Below are 13,163 nucleotides of genomic sequence, written 5' to 3'. Positions count from 1 at the left end.
GAATGATTGGAAATGTGTTCAATTTGTCTATTTCACAAAGGTAAGAACCATAGGTAAACATTGTGTGCATGCTAGGAGCATGGGACAAGTGTTGGAATTCAAATAAGAAGTTGATTACCCGAAATGACAAATAATGAGTAATCGATATGGTGATAAATAAAACGTGTTTTGTTTATACTCAAAGGTTGAGGCCATATGGGATTAGTATTATTCTTGTGTTTCACCTTGCATGTTTTGACTTCCAGAATAATTGAGTTTATTAAGAATAATCGAATTATTCAAACGGGCCACAGTCGTTCATATCTTGGAAGTAGATATGAATGAAGACTGTCATGAATTAGTGTGTGGATTGTCTAGAAAAGTATTAGACATAAGCAAATGTTTGCTGCAACGTTCATGAGTGCTTATGAATATGATTTGAGCATTGGATTAAACCCACGCTCACTTGGATCACTATCTCGAGTGATTAGTGAGACGATAACATCTTATATTCTTGAAACCGAGATGTGTGAGTTGTATCTTGCTAATCGGTTGCACATTGATAATATGTAAACGCACTAGTAACTTGGTGTTATAAAACATATTGTTGTGTGTGATTTGGTTAGTGAGTGCAAGCAAACATTGTATCAAAGTTTATCCGTTCCTTTTATTCAAAGAATAAAAGCGATATCTTTGGGCCCCTCGATGGTTTAGTGATGACATACGTAAATGCTCGGCCGGGCTAGGGCTAATTTGATTTGTTCAATTAGTCTGTCGTTATAAATCGGAAATCGAGATATAGTACAAAGAGAATGATTTGAAATCATATCTCATACGATATCTAGAATGGAGGAATATATGATCCCTTATCTAAGGACACGCATATCTGATATGATCAGAGTTGACAGCGGCTTTGGAAAGCTACGATTGCAGATCAGGATCTGAAGTCATACGCAGAATAGTTGTTAGACTTATCCAAGTGGGAGACTGTTGGATTAGTGTCTAAGTCCATAACTATTTTGGTATGTACTTGACCCGATGGTGCATGGTCCTTTTGGGTTGCCTTCACCAAAGCAACTTGATAGGATGAATTATGGAGAGTAAGGATTAAATATGATTTATTAATATATTATGGGAATAATATATTAAAGGAGAAATCATATTGTTTAATTAATATTAGTCAATAATTAATTGGTAATTAGTTTTGTGACTAAAAGAGATTAATTAAACTTAAGGGACTGGAATTGTAATTATAAGATAATTGCAATTTGGGCCATGGATTGCCTTATATTAAGGGATGAACGAATTCTAATAGGAAACCCATAAGGAAATCGTCCATGGGCTTAATTAAAGGAGTCTATGGGTTGCTTAGGGCTTAAGCATCCAAATTAGGATTTCCTTGTTAGATAACCCTAATAGCCCAACTATATAAAGACCCCTTAAGGCTCAAAAACATGGCTAAGCTTCTTGTAAGGGTTTACACACGTTTTTGGCAGCCTCCATCCTCTCTCCTCTTCATCCTCTTGCTTATGGTGTTTGTGAGCCATTAGAGGAGTGACACTTGTGACTCTAAGCCTTCCAAAGTTAATACAAGGAGATTTGGGATTGTTATTGCTACATAACAATCAAGGTAACACTATAAACTTATTATCATGTTAATATGATTATATGTATGCTAGAAATTAGGGTTTATAGTCTTGGATTCAAAGCATGTACAATAGAGAAACCTAGATCCAAGCATTAGGGTTTGTATGAGCACATAGGATGTCTTATGACCAAAACCCATCATTAGTATCGCTAACAATTGTTATTTCTTGTATTTCAGAATGGTGGTACTACGCTCGATGTCAGCAGTTGGCAGTTCAGGAGAGGGGTCGGGTTCGAGATCAGGTTCTGAGCCAGTAGATGAGAGGCTGCGCGAGTTCATCGCGTCTGAGATCACCAAGGGGTATCCTTGAGTCGACCCCCATTATCTTCGGGTCAATCAAGGAGGGATCATCGAGTTGATGGAGGATCGCCTCAGGGCGTTTAGGAGCGACATGGCATCCGGCCAGTCGGGATCTCGCACATTGTCCTTTAAGGACTTCAGGGGCAGTGGTGCGCCGGATTTCCACGGGGTGAAAGACCCCATTGCCGCCAGATGATGGATTGCAGACATCGAGTCTGCACAGCTGACTAGCTTCTGCCCCGAGGGGTCGAAGGTGAGGTATGCAGCAGGGTGTTTGCGGGATCGAGCTCGAGACTGGTGGGAATCAGTGGGTGACTCGTTGGGAGCCTCAGCTATCGAGGCTATAACCTGGTCGGACTTTGTGACCAGGTTCAGGGCAGAGTTTGTGTCGGCTGTCGAGCTTTAGCAGCTGGCTAGGGAGTTATTGGATATGAGGCAGACGACTGAGACCGTGGCGGAGATCACCGCCAAGTTCCGGGAGAGGGCCTTGTTGGTGCCCCAGTATGCAAGTGACGAGTATATGAGGAGGACCCGTTATCATGATATGCTTCGGGCTGACATCCGGGAGCATGTTAGCTTTTCAGCTTGCCCTACCCTGGAGTCCATGATCGCCAGGGCGAGGGAGAGGGAGATTGATTTAGAGCACATTTGGAAGAGGAAAGCAGAGGCGGGTCAGGTGATTGGGACTTCAGGAAAGAAGTCCCGGGGATCAGATGGGAGGCCGAAAGGCCAAGGGGGACCGGGCCGCTACGGGAAATGCGGCAGGACACATGAGGGAGCATGTCGGCGGGGATCAGAAGGCTGCTACAAGTGCGGCAAGGCAGGGCACTTTAGCAGGGATTGTACTACTCCCGTTGCGGCGGTACGGACATCTGAATTACTGTGTTTCCACTGCAACCAGAGGGGCCACAAGAAGGCCAATTGCCCCCAATTGACAGGTTCATCATCGGTAAAGGCGCCAGCCCCAGCGACCCTGCGGATCACCGATGGCCGACAGGGCAAGGCAGAGGCTCCAGTGGTGAGGAGTCGAGCATTCCAGCTGACCACCGAGGAGGCATGCGCAGCACCCGATGTGGTGACGGGTATGATTCTTTTCCTTCTTGTTTATTTATATGATGTTATGATATTGAGATGTGCCCGGTATATGTATATGTGTTAGGATCGTTCCATGTGAATGGTATCCCAGTCCAAGTGTTGTTCGACTCGGGTGCATCCCAATCGTTTGTGTCCCTTGCGCTTAGCAAGAAGTTTTTTGAGTCTTCGGGCATGCTGGATTGCCCTTTGGAAGTCGAGATTGTTGATGATCGATCGGTGCGAGCATCAATGGTATTTCGGGACTGCGTATTGCGGTTGTTCCAGGAGCGCTACTTGGTGGATTTGGTTCCCATTCCGTTGCGTGGGAACAAGGTGATCATAGGCATGGACTGGTTGAGCCCTAATGGGGCGGTGATAGATTGTGCGCAGCAGCTAGTGCGAGTCAGGACCCCAGGTGGGGGAGAGTTAGTGATTCATGGCGAGAAGCCACATCGCGAACCCGCTGTATGTTAAGTAGCGAGGGCTAGACGTTATCTTCAGCAGGGATGTGCAGGATACGTTGCGTACGTGATGGATACCTGGGAGGCGGGTAATTCGACCGTGAGCGAGGTTCCGGTGGTGCGAGATTTCGCAGATGTTTTCCCAAAGGAGCTTCCTGGGATACTTCCCGAGCGTCAGGTGGAGTTCAGGATTGACCTCGTTCCTGGTGCGGCCCCGATAGCCAAGGCACCATATCGGTTGGATCCTCCTGAGATGCAGGAGTTATCTACGCAGTTGCAGGAGCTGCTAGACAAGGGATTCATTAGGCCAAGCAGTTCACCCTGGGGAGCCCCGATTCTGTTTGTGAAAAAAAAGGACGGGTCGCACCGGATGTGTATAGATTATCGGGAGTTGAATAAGGTAATGGTGAACAACCGTTACCCACTCCCAAGGATTGATGATCTTTTTGACCAGCTTCAGGGAGCATCTTGGTTCTCCAAGATTGATTTGTGTTCGGGTTATCATTAGATGAGGGTCAGGGAGGAGGATACGCAGAAGACTGCATTTCGGACATGCTATGGCCACTACGAGTTCGTGGTGATGCCGTTTGGGCTCACCAATGCTCCTGCCGCGTTCATGGACCTCATGAACCGCGTATGCAGACCGATGTTGGATCGGTCTGTGATAGTCTTTATCGATGACATCTTGGTTTATTCCAAGACGCAGGAGGAGCATGAGGAGCATCTGAGGGAGGTTTTGGAGACCCTGAGGAGGGAGAGCTTGTATGCCAAGTTCTCCAAGTGTGAGTTTTGTTTGCGCGAGGTGCAATTTCTCAGACACCTTGTCAACCAGAACGGGATTCTGGTCAATCCAGCCAAGGTCGAGGCCGTGATGAGATTGGAGGTTCCGAAGTCTCCATCTGAGATTCGGAGTTTCCTAGGATTGGCGGGCTATTATCGGAGGTTCATTCAGGATTTCTCCAAGATAGTTGTACCCCTGACACGGTTGACGAAGAAAGTCGTGGTCTTTCGGTGGGGACCCGAGCAGCAGGCAGCATTCGAGACACTGAGACAGAGATTGTGCGAGGCGCCAATCTTAGCCCTGCCAGAGGGCGTGGAGGACTTTGTGGTTTATTGTGACGCGTCTATTTCAGGGTTGGGTGTGGTATTGATGCAGAGAGGGCATGTCATTGCCTACGCTTTGAGGCAGCTCAAGCCTCACGAGGCGAATAACCCGACGCACGATTTGGAGTTGGGGGCAGTGGTTTTCACCCTCAAGGTTTGGCGGCATTACCTCTATGGGGTTCGATGTACCATTTACACGAACCACAAGAGTTTGAGGTACCTTATGGATCAACCGAATCTAAACATGAGACAGCGTCGATGGTTGGACATGGTGAAGGATTATGATTGTGAGATCCTTTACCACCCAAGAAAGGCCAACGCGGTGGCCGATGCGCTTAGCCGCAAGGCGGCGCCGATTAGGGGTATGTGCATGAGGATGACGGTGGTGACTTCCCTGTTGGAGCACATCCGGGAGGCTCAACAGGAGGCTATCAAGGAGGAACATCGGAAGAGCGAACGTGTGGCGGGTCAGGTTTCCTCCTTCGATTATGATAGTTGAGGACAATTGACACTGCACCGCAGGGTGTGGGTGTCGTATCACGGAGGCGTACGCCAGATCTTGATGGAGGAGGCGCACAAGTCCCAATTCTCTATTCATCCCGGGGCAACGAAGATGTATAGGGATCTTCGTCTAGATTATTTGTAGCGCCTAGTTCCTGGTATGTAAATCTTCATTGAGTATTTTTCCTTTTTAAGCCTTGGACTCGGCGAGTCATAGGTCCGACTCGCCTAGTAGGGACGAGACACGGGACACGTTTAAGTTGGCGACTCGGCGAGTCCATATCCTGGACTCGGCGAGTTACCGCTGTTGGATGAAACCCTAAGTTTCAGGGGTTTGCACCCTATTTAAGCAACATATTTGCCCCAAGCCAGCCCCCATTCACCCCCAGAGCTCCTAACCCTCGTTTAATCTTGTTCTTTGAAGAGTTGAAGCAATTGTTGGTGTTTTTGAAGGTTTTGAAGAAGAAGGGAAGTAGATCCAGAAGAAGGGGAAGCCATCCAAGCACCATTGTGTTCTCTCAGCAGTTCCATTGAGGTATATCTCGTTTTCCCCTTGTTTCCATGCTTATTGCTTCATTAAAGGCATTCTTGAGCCATTCCCCAAGCTTGTATGTGCATAATGTTCCGAAATAAGCCGATTGGTCTCTTGATCCAAGCATAGTTGAGCTCCAGGAGCTCAGATCCACTACCTTTATGAGCCCATATTGCACATAAACCTTAGATCTACTCTTTTGGTGCATTTCAAACCCAAAAAGCCCCATAGATGGATATTTACACATAAAGTTGGAAACTTTACGTGTTATTCATGCTCTAGGAGCCTAGATCTACAAATGACATGGATTGGATTCGAGTAAAATTGCATTTTTAGCTCTTGCATTGAATGGACTCGACGAGTCGCTCATCTGACTCGGCGAGTCCAGTCGCGAGTCTCCGGGTTTTCCCCCTTTTTGTTATGTCGAGTCGTGAGGTGAGTCCAGGAGGGACTCGGTGAGTTGGAAGCCAAAACTCACCCATAATGGAACTCAGCGAGTTCAAGGCAATCTCCTTAGATCAAGATCAGACTCAGCGAGTTGTTCATACAACTCGGCGAGTCGCAGCATAAGTGTTCATCGGATGAAGATGAACTCGCCGAGTTGTTCATACAACTCGGCGAGTAGGATGAAGGACTTGAACATCAGTTTGGATGGAGAACTCATCGAGTCAACGCCTAACTCGACGAGTAGAAACAGAATCCTGGATAGTCGTTTGGACATAGACTCGACGAGTTGGATAGCCAACTCGATGAGTCGGGTCAACTGGAAGTTGACTCTGACTTTGACTTAGGGCATGGTCGGGGGTAAAAGGGTCATTTCACCCAAAAAGGCAGTAAATATTGATTGATTTAGTATGTTGTGGGAATTACAGCCGGAGGATTTCCGGAGTAGCAGCAGCAACAGACAGTCGGTTCCCACACACACCAGCAGCTATTTCGAGGTGAGTTTCCTTACAGTAGTAACGAGTCTAAGGCACCAAGGCCGGCCCGTATAGACGAGACGTTAGTATTAGAGTGTGGGCTGAGCCCGTATCTCTTAATAGAGTGATTGCGATATATGCTAGTAGGATAGAGCTGTCTATACTTGTTGTCTGTGTGATACTTGTATGATATGAGTTGGCGGTTGAGTGTGGGCTAGGCCCGTATCTCTCCGAGAGTGGAGTGTGGGCTAGGCCCGTATCTCCCAGATAGCGAAGTGTGGGCAAGGCCTGTATCTTCACGAGTGTGGGCATGGCCCGTATCTCCCATAAAGCGAAGTGTGGGTAGGGACCGTATCTTCACGAGTGTGGGCAAGAGCCCGTATCTCATAGTTGAATGTTGTTGTTATATGCTTGCATGGTATGGGGTATTATGGGGGAACTCACTCAGCTTTGTGCTTACGGTTTGCAGTTTGATTTCAGGTACCTCTTCAGCTAAGGGAAAAGAGCTGGTGCGGTAGCAGCACATCACACATACGCCTTTTGTTTTCTGCATTGTAGATTTTCTGGGATGTACTCTGAATTCTGATTATGATGTCACCGGTTTTTCAGACATAGATTTTTATCATGAATGTTTGTAATGATGTTTTATGTTTTCACCTAAGTTAAAAATGAAATTTTTAACCGGTAATTTTGGGGTGTTACAAGATGGAAGGAGATGATGTGGTTTTCGGCCTTGAGTGCTTCTTTAGAAGAAGTTCCGAAACTTAGATGGTCCTAGGAAGCTAGAACACGAATGAAGCCATGTAAGGGAGTGTTCTTAGCTTAAAAATGGAAATTAATAACTTATGTATGATGACAACTTACCAAGTGGGTGCTACTTGTTGTAGAACTCTTGGGATCACACCCAAGATCACGAAAATTAGCAATGATGAAGGAATGAGATCTTTTTGTGTTTGAGAGAGAAGGAATATAGGAGAGAAAATTTGAAATGGAGAGTGATGGAAAAGAGGGCCTTCGGCTGAGAATTAGAGAGGGAAGAGAGAGAAGTGATGAGGTGATGTTACATGGAATTCCACCATGCAAAAATGATGTGTCACATGCTAGATTTAACCCCCTTTTCTCTTTTTTTTTTTGTTAATTGATTGGGCCGAGAATTGGACTAAGGAAAAAGAAATGAGAGAATTTGGGCCCTATCTTGACTTAGTTCGAAATTATGAGGCCCAAGTAATATTTTTCGGCCCATTGGGCCCTTATGAGGTTTTACGACCCAATGACACCCAATTAAAAGTGTTTACGGCCCATTAGGGCAATAAGAGAATCCAAAATGGCCAAATTGAAAGTTTATTGGTCCATTAGGCCCAATAAGAGAATCTTAGTTCATATTAAACTGGAACTAGGATTTTTAGGGTTTTCAACCCATAGTTGACTATATGAGATCTATTGTATCAGATTTTGAACTTCACTCAGGAGTTTTGATTTAAATGGATGCTTTTTGATTGATCATAGAATATGACATTCATTTAGAGTATATGCCTTACAATAGTTGAATGTTTATATGAGAATAGAATTTCCTAGCTAAAATGCTAGTTGTGACAGATTTGATCCTGGATCCATGATCTTAGAGATTATAAATATGGAAATATATTCAATTGTATAGATTAAGACTAAAGTAGCCTTTAATAGTTCGTTAATTTTTTTTTTACTTTTGTTAAATTTGATTGGTCCCTACATACACACAATAGATGTTCATCCACATATGAACCTAACTCTCTTTCTCTCTCTCTCTCTCTCTCTATATATATATATATATATATATATATATATATATATATATATATATATATATATATATATATATATATATATATATATATATATATATCTTAATTAACTAAAAATAAACAATTAACCATTTATACTATATTTAATAATAGAAATTAAATATCCTCTTATTTTTTATTAATACCATATCAGATGATGATATGTATCACATTTAATGAAATTGATAATATTTTAATATATATATATATATATATATATATATATATATATATATATATATATATATATATATATATATCAACATTTGATATGATAGAAAGATAAGTAGGAAGTCAATACCTCCATTTACTAGAAAGGCAATATATACTAAAAAAAACACCCTTAGAGCATATCTAACTCACTCTCATTCTCAATTTTTTTTCCTATTTCTTCCCTCATTCTTTTCTAACCCAACCTCATTTATTCCTCCATTTTGGGGGATATGAACAGTATTACACAAAATATGGTGTTATATTATTCATTTCTCCCAAAATGGGGATGAACTTTGCGTTGTCGGTTTTAGTCTCTCTGTTTATATATTTATACATTTCTAGTTCATTTTTACATACTAATTATAATTTAAATACAATATTTAATATTTATAATATTTTATTATATATTAAATTATATTAATTCATTATAAATATAAAGTTTGTTTTTTGTTCATCAAATTTATATAAAAAATTAAATACATATTGAAATTTTAAAAAACGATAACATATTTTAGAAAAACTTATAGTTAAAAGTGTGTATATCTAATATTTATATAAATATATGTATGATATTTATTTAAAAGTGTGTGTGTAATATTTTTTATAAATGCATGTATAATATTTATTTGTAAGTTTATTATAAATATAGTATTTTGTATTTAATATTAATGTAATGAAAAAAATATACATTATATATTTGTTAAAACCAAATTAATAGAATGATGTGTTTGATAATTTATGTAAGTTGGAATAATGAAATATAATATGAATATATTTTTTGAGGTAAAAATTGAGTAAAAAATAAAATATGATTGGATATGAAACACTATTTATATGTTATTTTTGAAGGAAAAAATGAAAATATGTTATCATCTTAATGGATTGAATACATTGTTTTTAATCAAATGTTAGTAATTAAGTAATGATTATTTACTTTAACTTTAATTATTAAATGAAAACTCAAATATGCTCTAATAAATGAAGGTTTTTTTTTTTTTTTTTTTTTTTTTTTTACATTTGTCACACTTTCATTCATTTTATCACATGTCATTTTGTGGTTATTTTGAATTAATTTCTATTCAATATGTAATTATCTGATTTTCTTATTTTATTAAATTCCATATGTTATTTAAATTCAATAATAAATGCATATCAATTTTATTAGTGGATTTTCCTTATAATTTCAATTTTTAAAAATAAAATCTCATTAATTTGCTTTGATTATTTTATCTAAATGGTTTGTTTAAATTAAAAAAAAAAATCACTTTAATTTTAATAATTCAATAATTTTTTCATTTTTATTGTAATTTCAAAATTTTCAAATATTTATATATATTTAATTGTTCTAAAACGAAAATCGTTTCGCTATCTTCCAAAACAAGATTCGAAACCCATTGCAAAAATTTCTCACATTTCAAACTTCAAAGTGTGAAGAACAACGACATCAATCTACACTTGAATGTCAGACATGGAGAAGCATATCAACTACCTGTCTCATTGAGGGTCTTGCCTCTCTGTCTTCCTCAACACACTGTAATGCAATTTTAACAAGATTCTCCATCACAGTCTCATTAAATTGGTCCCTTATCCAAGGATCCACAATCTCATCAAACCCTTGAATCTTATCTCTCACCCTATCAATTAGGGCACGCTTAATCTCGTCATTTTCATTCATGCTTGCTGGACTTCTTCCTGTTATCATCTCCAATATCACCACCCCATAGCTAAACACATCAACTTTCGAGGTAATCGGAAGGTTTAAAACCCATTCAGGAGCCATATAACCTCGAGTCCCTCGCATCACGGAAAAGTTCCATTCGCTGATACCACTTCTTCTGTCCAACAATCTGGAAAGACCAAAATCTGCGACTTTAGGGTTGTAATTCGCATCCAACAATATGTTATGGGGTTTCACATCACAATGTAGAACCCATTCCAAGCATTCTTCATGTAAGTAAGCTAACCCTTTCGCAATACCTTTCGCTATATCAAACCTAGTCGCCCAATCAAGTTTATGACCAGAGCTTAAATTTTCAGCCAATGATCCTTTCTCCATATACTCATATACAACAAGCCTATGATTTCCTTCAGCACAATAACCCAATGTCTGTATCAAGTTCATGTGATTCAGTCTCCCAATCGTGCTTATTTCAGCTTGAAACTCAGCTTCTCCTTGGCGATTAGTGTTCGTGAGCCTTTTAATTGCTGCGATCCTGTTGTCTGCTAACCTGCCTTTATACACGATTGAAGCACCACCTCTCCCAATCTCATCACTGAAATTGCGTGTTGCCTTCTTCAATTCGCTGTAAGTGAATTTCCGAAACTCTGTGGCAGCTGGAAAATAAGTTTTCTCTGTTGCGGATGGGTGTTTACTGCTACAATACATGAATATCACTACACAAACGATCTCAATGAACCCTATCATGCATCCGAACACTAGCACGAACTCAAGCAACTTCGAATTCATATCATGTTTTGTCTTGTAAGTCCTCATGATGGGGGAGAGCACAGCGTCTGGACAACTGAAGCTTGATTGGATGATGGGTTTCTGAGTAAAAGATGATACTAATCTCTTTGGTAGTTTGATATACATCAAATAATCGACTCCCATTTGATACCCATTATGCAAAGAAGTTTTTATGAAGCAATAGGGGATGTCATTCCTCCATCCGAGTTGAAACCCCCTGCAAGTGTCATCCTTTAAGCAATCCTTCTTGCAAGCATCAAGAGTGCAGTTGATGATCAATCGAACATCATAGCCATAGAATTCTACATGACGAAGCTCAATGAAATCATCACACCCATCTTGCGTGCATAGCTGGAATTCAGGTTCGCACCCAGAACTCCAATCTTGAGAATCCACCTTCTTGTATCCATGTAAACAAGCGCATGTTCTTCCGAAATCTGGAGAATAAGAACAGAGACTGTTTGGACCACAAGCACCATGAATCTGGCAAGGATGAGAAAGAGCTTGCCATTGAACTTCCCATTTCAATCTTCTTTCATCGAAGCTGTAAACTCTTAAGTTACCATCTGTATCGATCTTCATAATTCTTTGCGTTCTCATTCCAAAATCAGAAGATCTGAAACTAAAACCATCAGATGAGTTGAATTCACCATCGGAGTCAAGGCTTGCTCTTCGACTATCAATATACTGGAATCTCCCAACTTCCCAAGTTCTTAAACTCGGATGAGGCCAGAAAACAGTAGTTGTTTGTGGGCCATCATAAAGAAGTCGAAGAATGCTATCGTTATCAAAAAAGAGCTTATAGAACCCTGAAGAGTAATTAGTGAAACTTCTTGAAGAAACAAGTTGGGTTTTCTTAGTGAAGAGTTGATTTGGAAGAAGGGTATCGGTGGGATGATCAAAGCTTTGCCAAAGAGGGTTTTCTTCTCCTCCATTGAGCACTAGGTTACCTGTGTTATGGAGTTGCAGTTGCAGTAAAGAAGATGTTGACTTCGCCTTTGTTGACCAAATGACGTTTTGATGATCACCAGCATCCGTCAAAACGAGATTCCCATCTTCCGATATGAACAGCGTCGAGTGTTTTCCGTTTACGGGTGCATCTCGGTTAGCCATCCAGACCACTGTACGACTCCGGTATGCGGGTTGCTCCGAGAACCAGACAGCAAAGCCATAAGCATTCTCTCCGACTTGATGGAAACCGGCGGTGAAAATTCCGTTGGGTGAAACTAAAATGTCATCGTCGTTATCAACAGATAGAGATGATCCTCGAGCTAAGAAAGAAGAAGAAGAAGAAGAAGATGATGATATTGGTATCTGGGAAAGCGTTGATATTGTAAGAACAAAAACATGAAAATGAAAAGGTACAGCCATGATTTCAGCTGTTGGAATAAGTTGAAGCAAATGTTCTTCTAGCTTGATAAAGAAAGATACTAGGTTTTTGTACTATAAATAAAATAAAATATTTTGTTGACGCAAATAACGACTTTAAACATGATTTCAATTTTCAACTGTTAGAATAACACTGTTACATATGTGTATATAACGTGGTCACTAAATTATTGGTATTAATTTAATTTTTTTTTTTTTAATTTTCTGATTATATTTCGAACGAGAGTACGTTTGTCGTTGTTAGAGTTTTTGACTATAATAGGATGGGTAGAAAAAATATTTACTATTTTAGTGTTCTTTCAAAATTATTTACCATTTTAGTGTTTTTCTCTTTTTTCTTTTACTTTTTAGTTTTCTTTTCAGATTTTTTTTTTTAATTTAAATATCTTATTTTTCTTTTTTCCTTTTTTATTCCTCCTTTTTATTGTTTTTCTAATTTTCTTTACTTTTTAGTTTCTTTTCAGTTTTTTTTTAATTTAAATATCTTTTTTTTTTCTTTTTTATTCCACATTTTTATTATATATATATATATATATATATATATATATATATATATATATATATATATATATATATATATATATATATATATGACAACTTTCATTTTAGTTTTTTTTTACTGTTTTTTTAAATATATGTTTTTTTATTTGTTTTTTTCTGTATTATTTAAATATCTGATTTTCTTATACAACCTTTTTACCATCAAATTTTAGCTTCAACATTAAAAAATCATCAAAAACCACCACTATAATCAA

The 13,163-nt window shown here is 39.6% G+C and overlaps 1 protein-coding gene across 1 annotated transcript; it reads right to left on the bottom strand.

Annotated features, from left to right (window-relative positions):
- Positions 1 to 9,922: 9,922 nt before the first annotated feature.
- Positions 9,923 to 12,450, bottom strand: LOC145047808 (putative receptor protein kinase ZmPK1). Its single transcript, XM_078996173.1, has one exon. The coding sequence runs from the start codon at positions 12,388 to 12,390 to the stop codon at positions 10,015 to 10,017; it is 2,376 nt and encodes a 791-aa protein (XP_078852299.1). The 5' UTR covers positions 12,391 to 12,450; the 3' UTR covers positions 9,923 to 10,014.
- Positions 12,451 to 13,163: the final 713 nt, after the last annotated feature.

This window comes from Lactuca saligna, chromosome 5 (genome assembly GCF_052625555.1).
Source record: "Lactuca saligna cultivar CGN05327 chromosome 5, ASM5262555v1, whole genome shotgun sequence".
NCBI lineage: Eukaryota > Viridiplantae > Streptophyta > Magnoliopsida > Asterales > Asteraceae > Lactuca > Lactuca saligna.
Note: the sequence above shows the minus strand (reverse complement) of the source record. Positions and strands in the feature narration are given on the sequence as shown.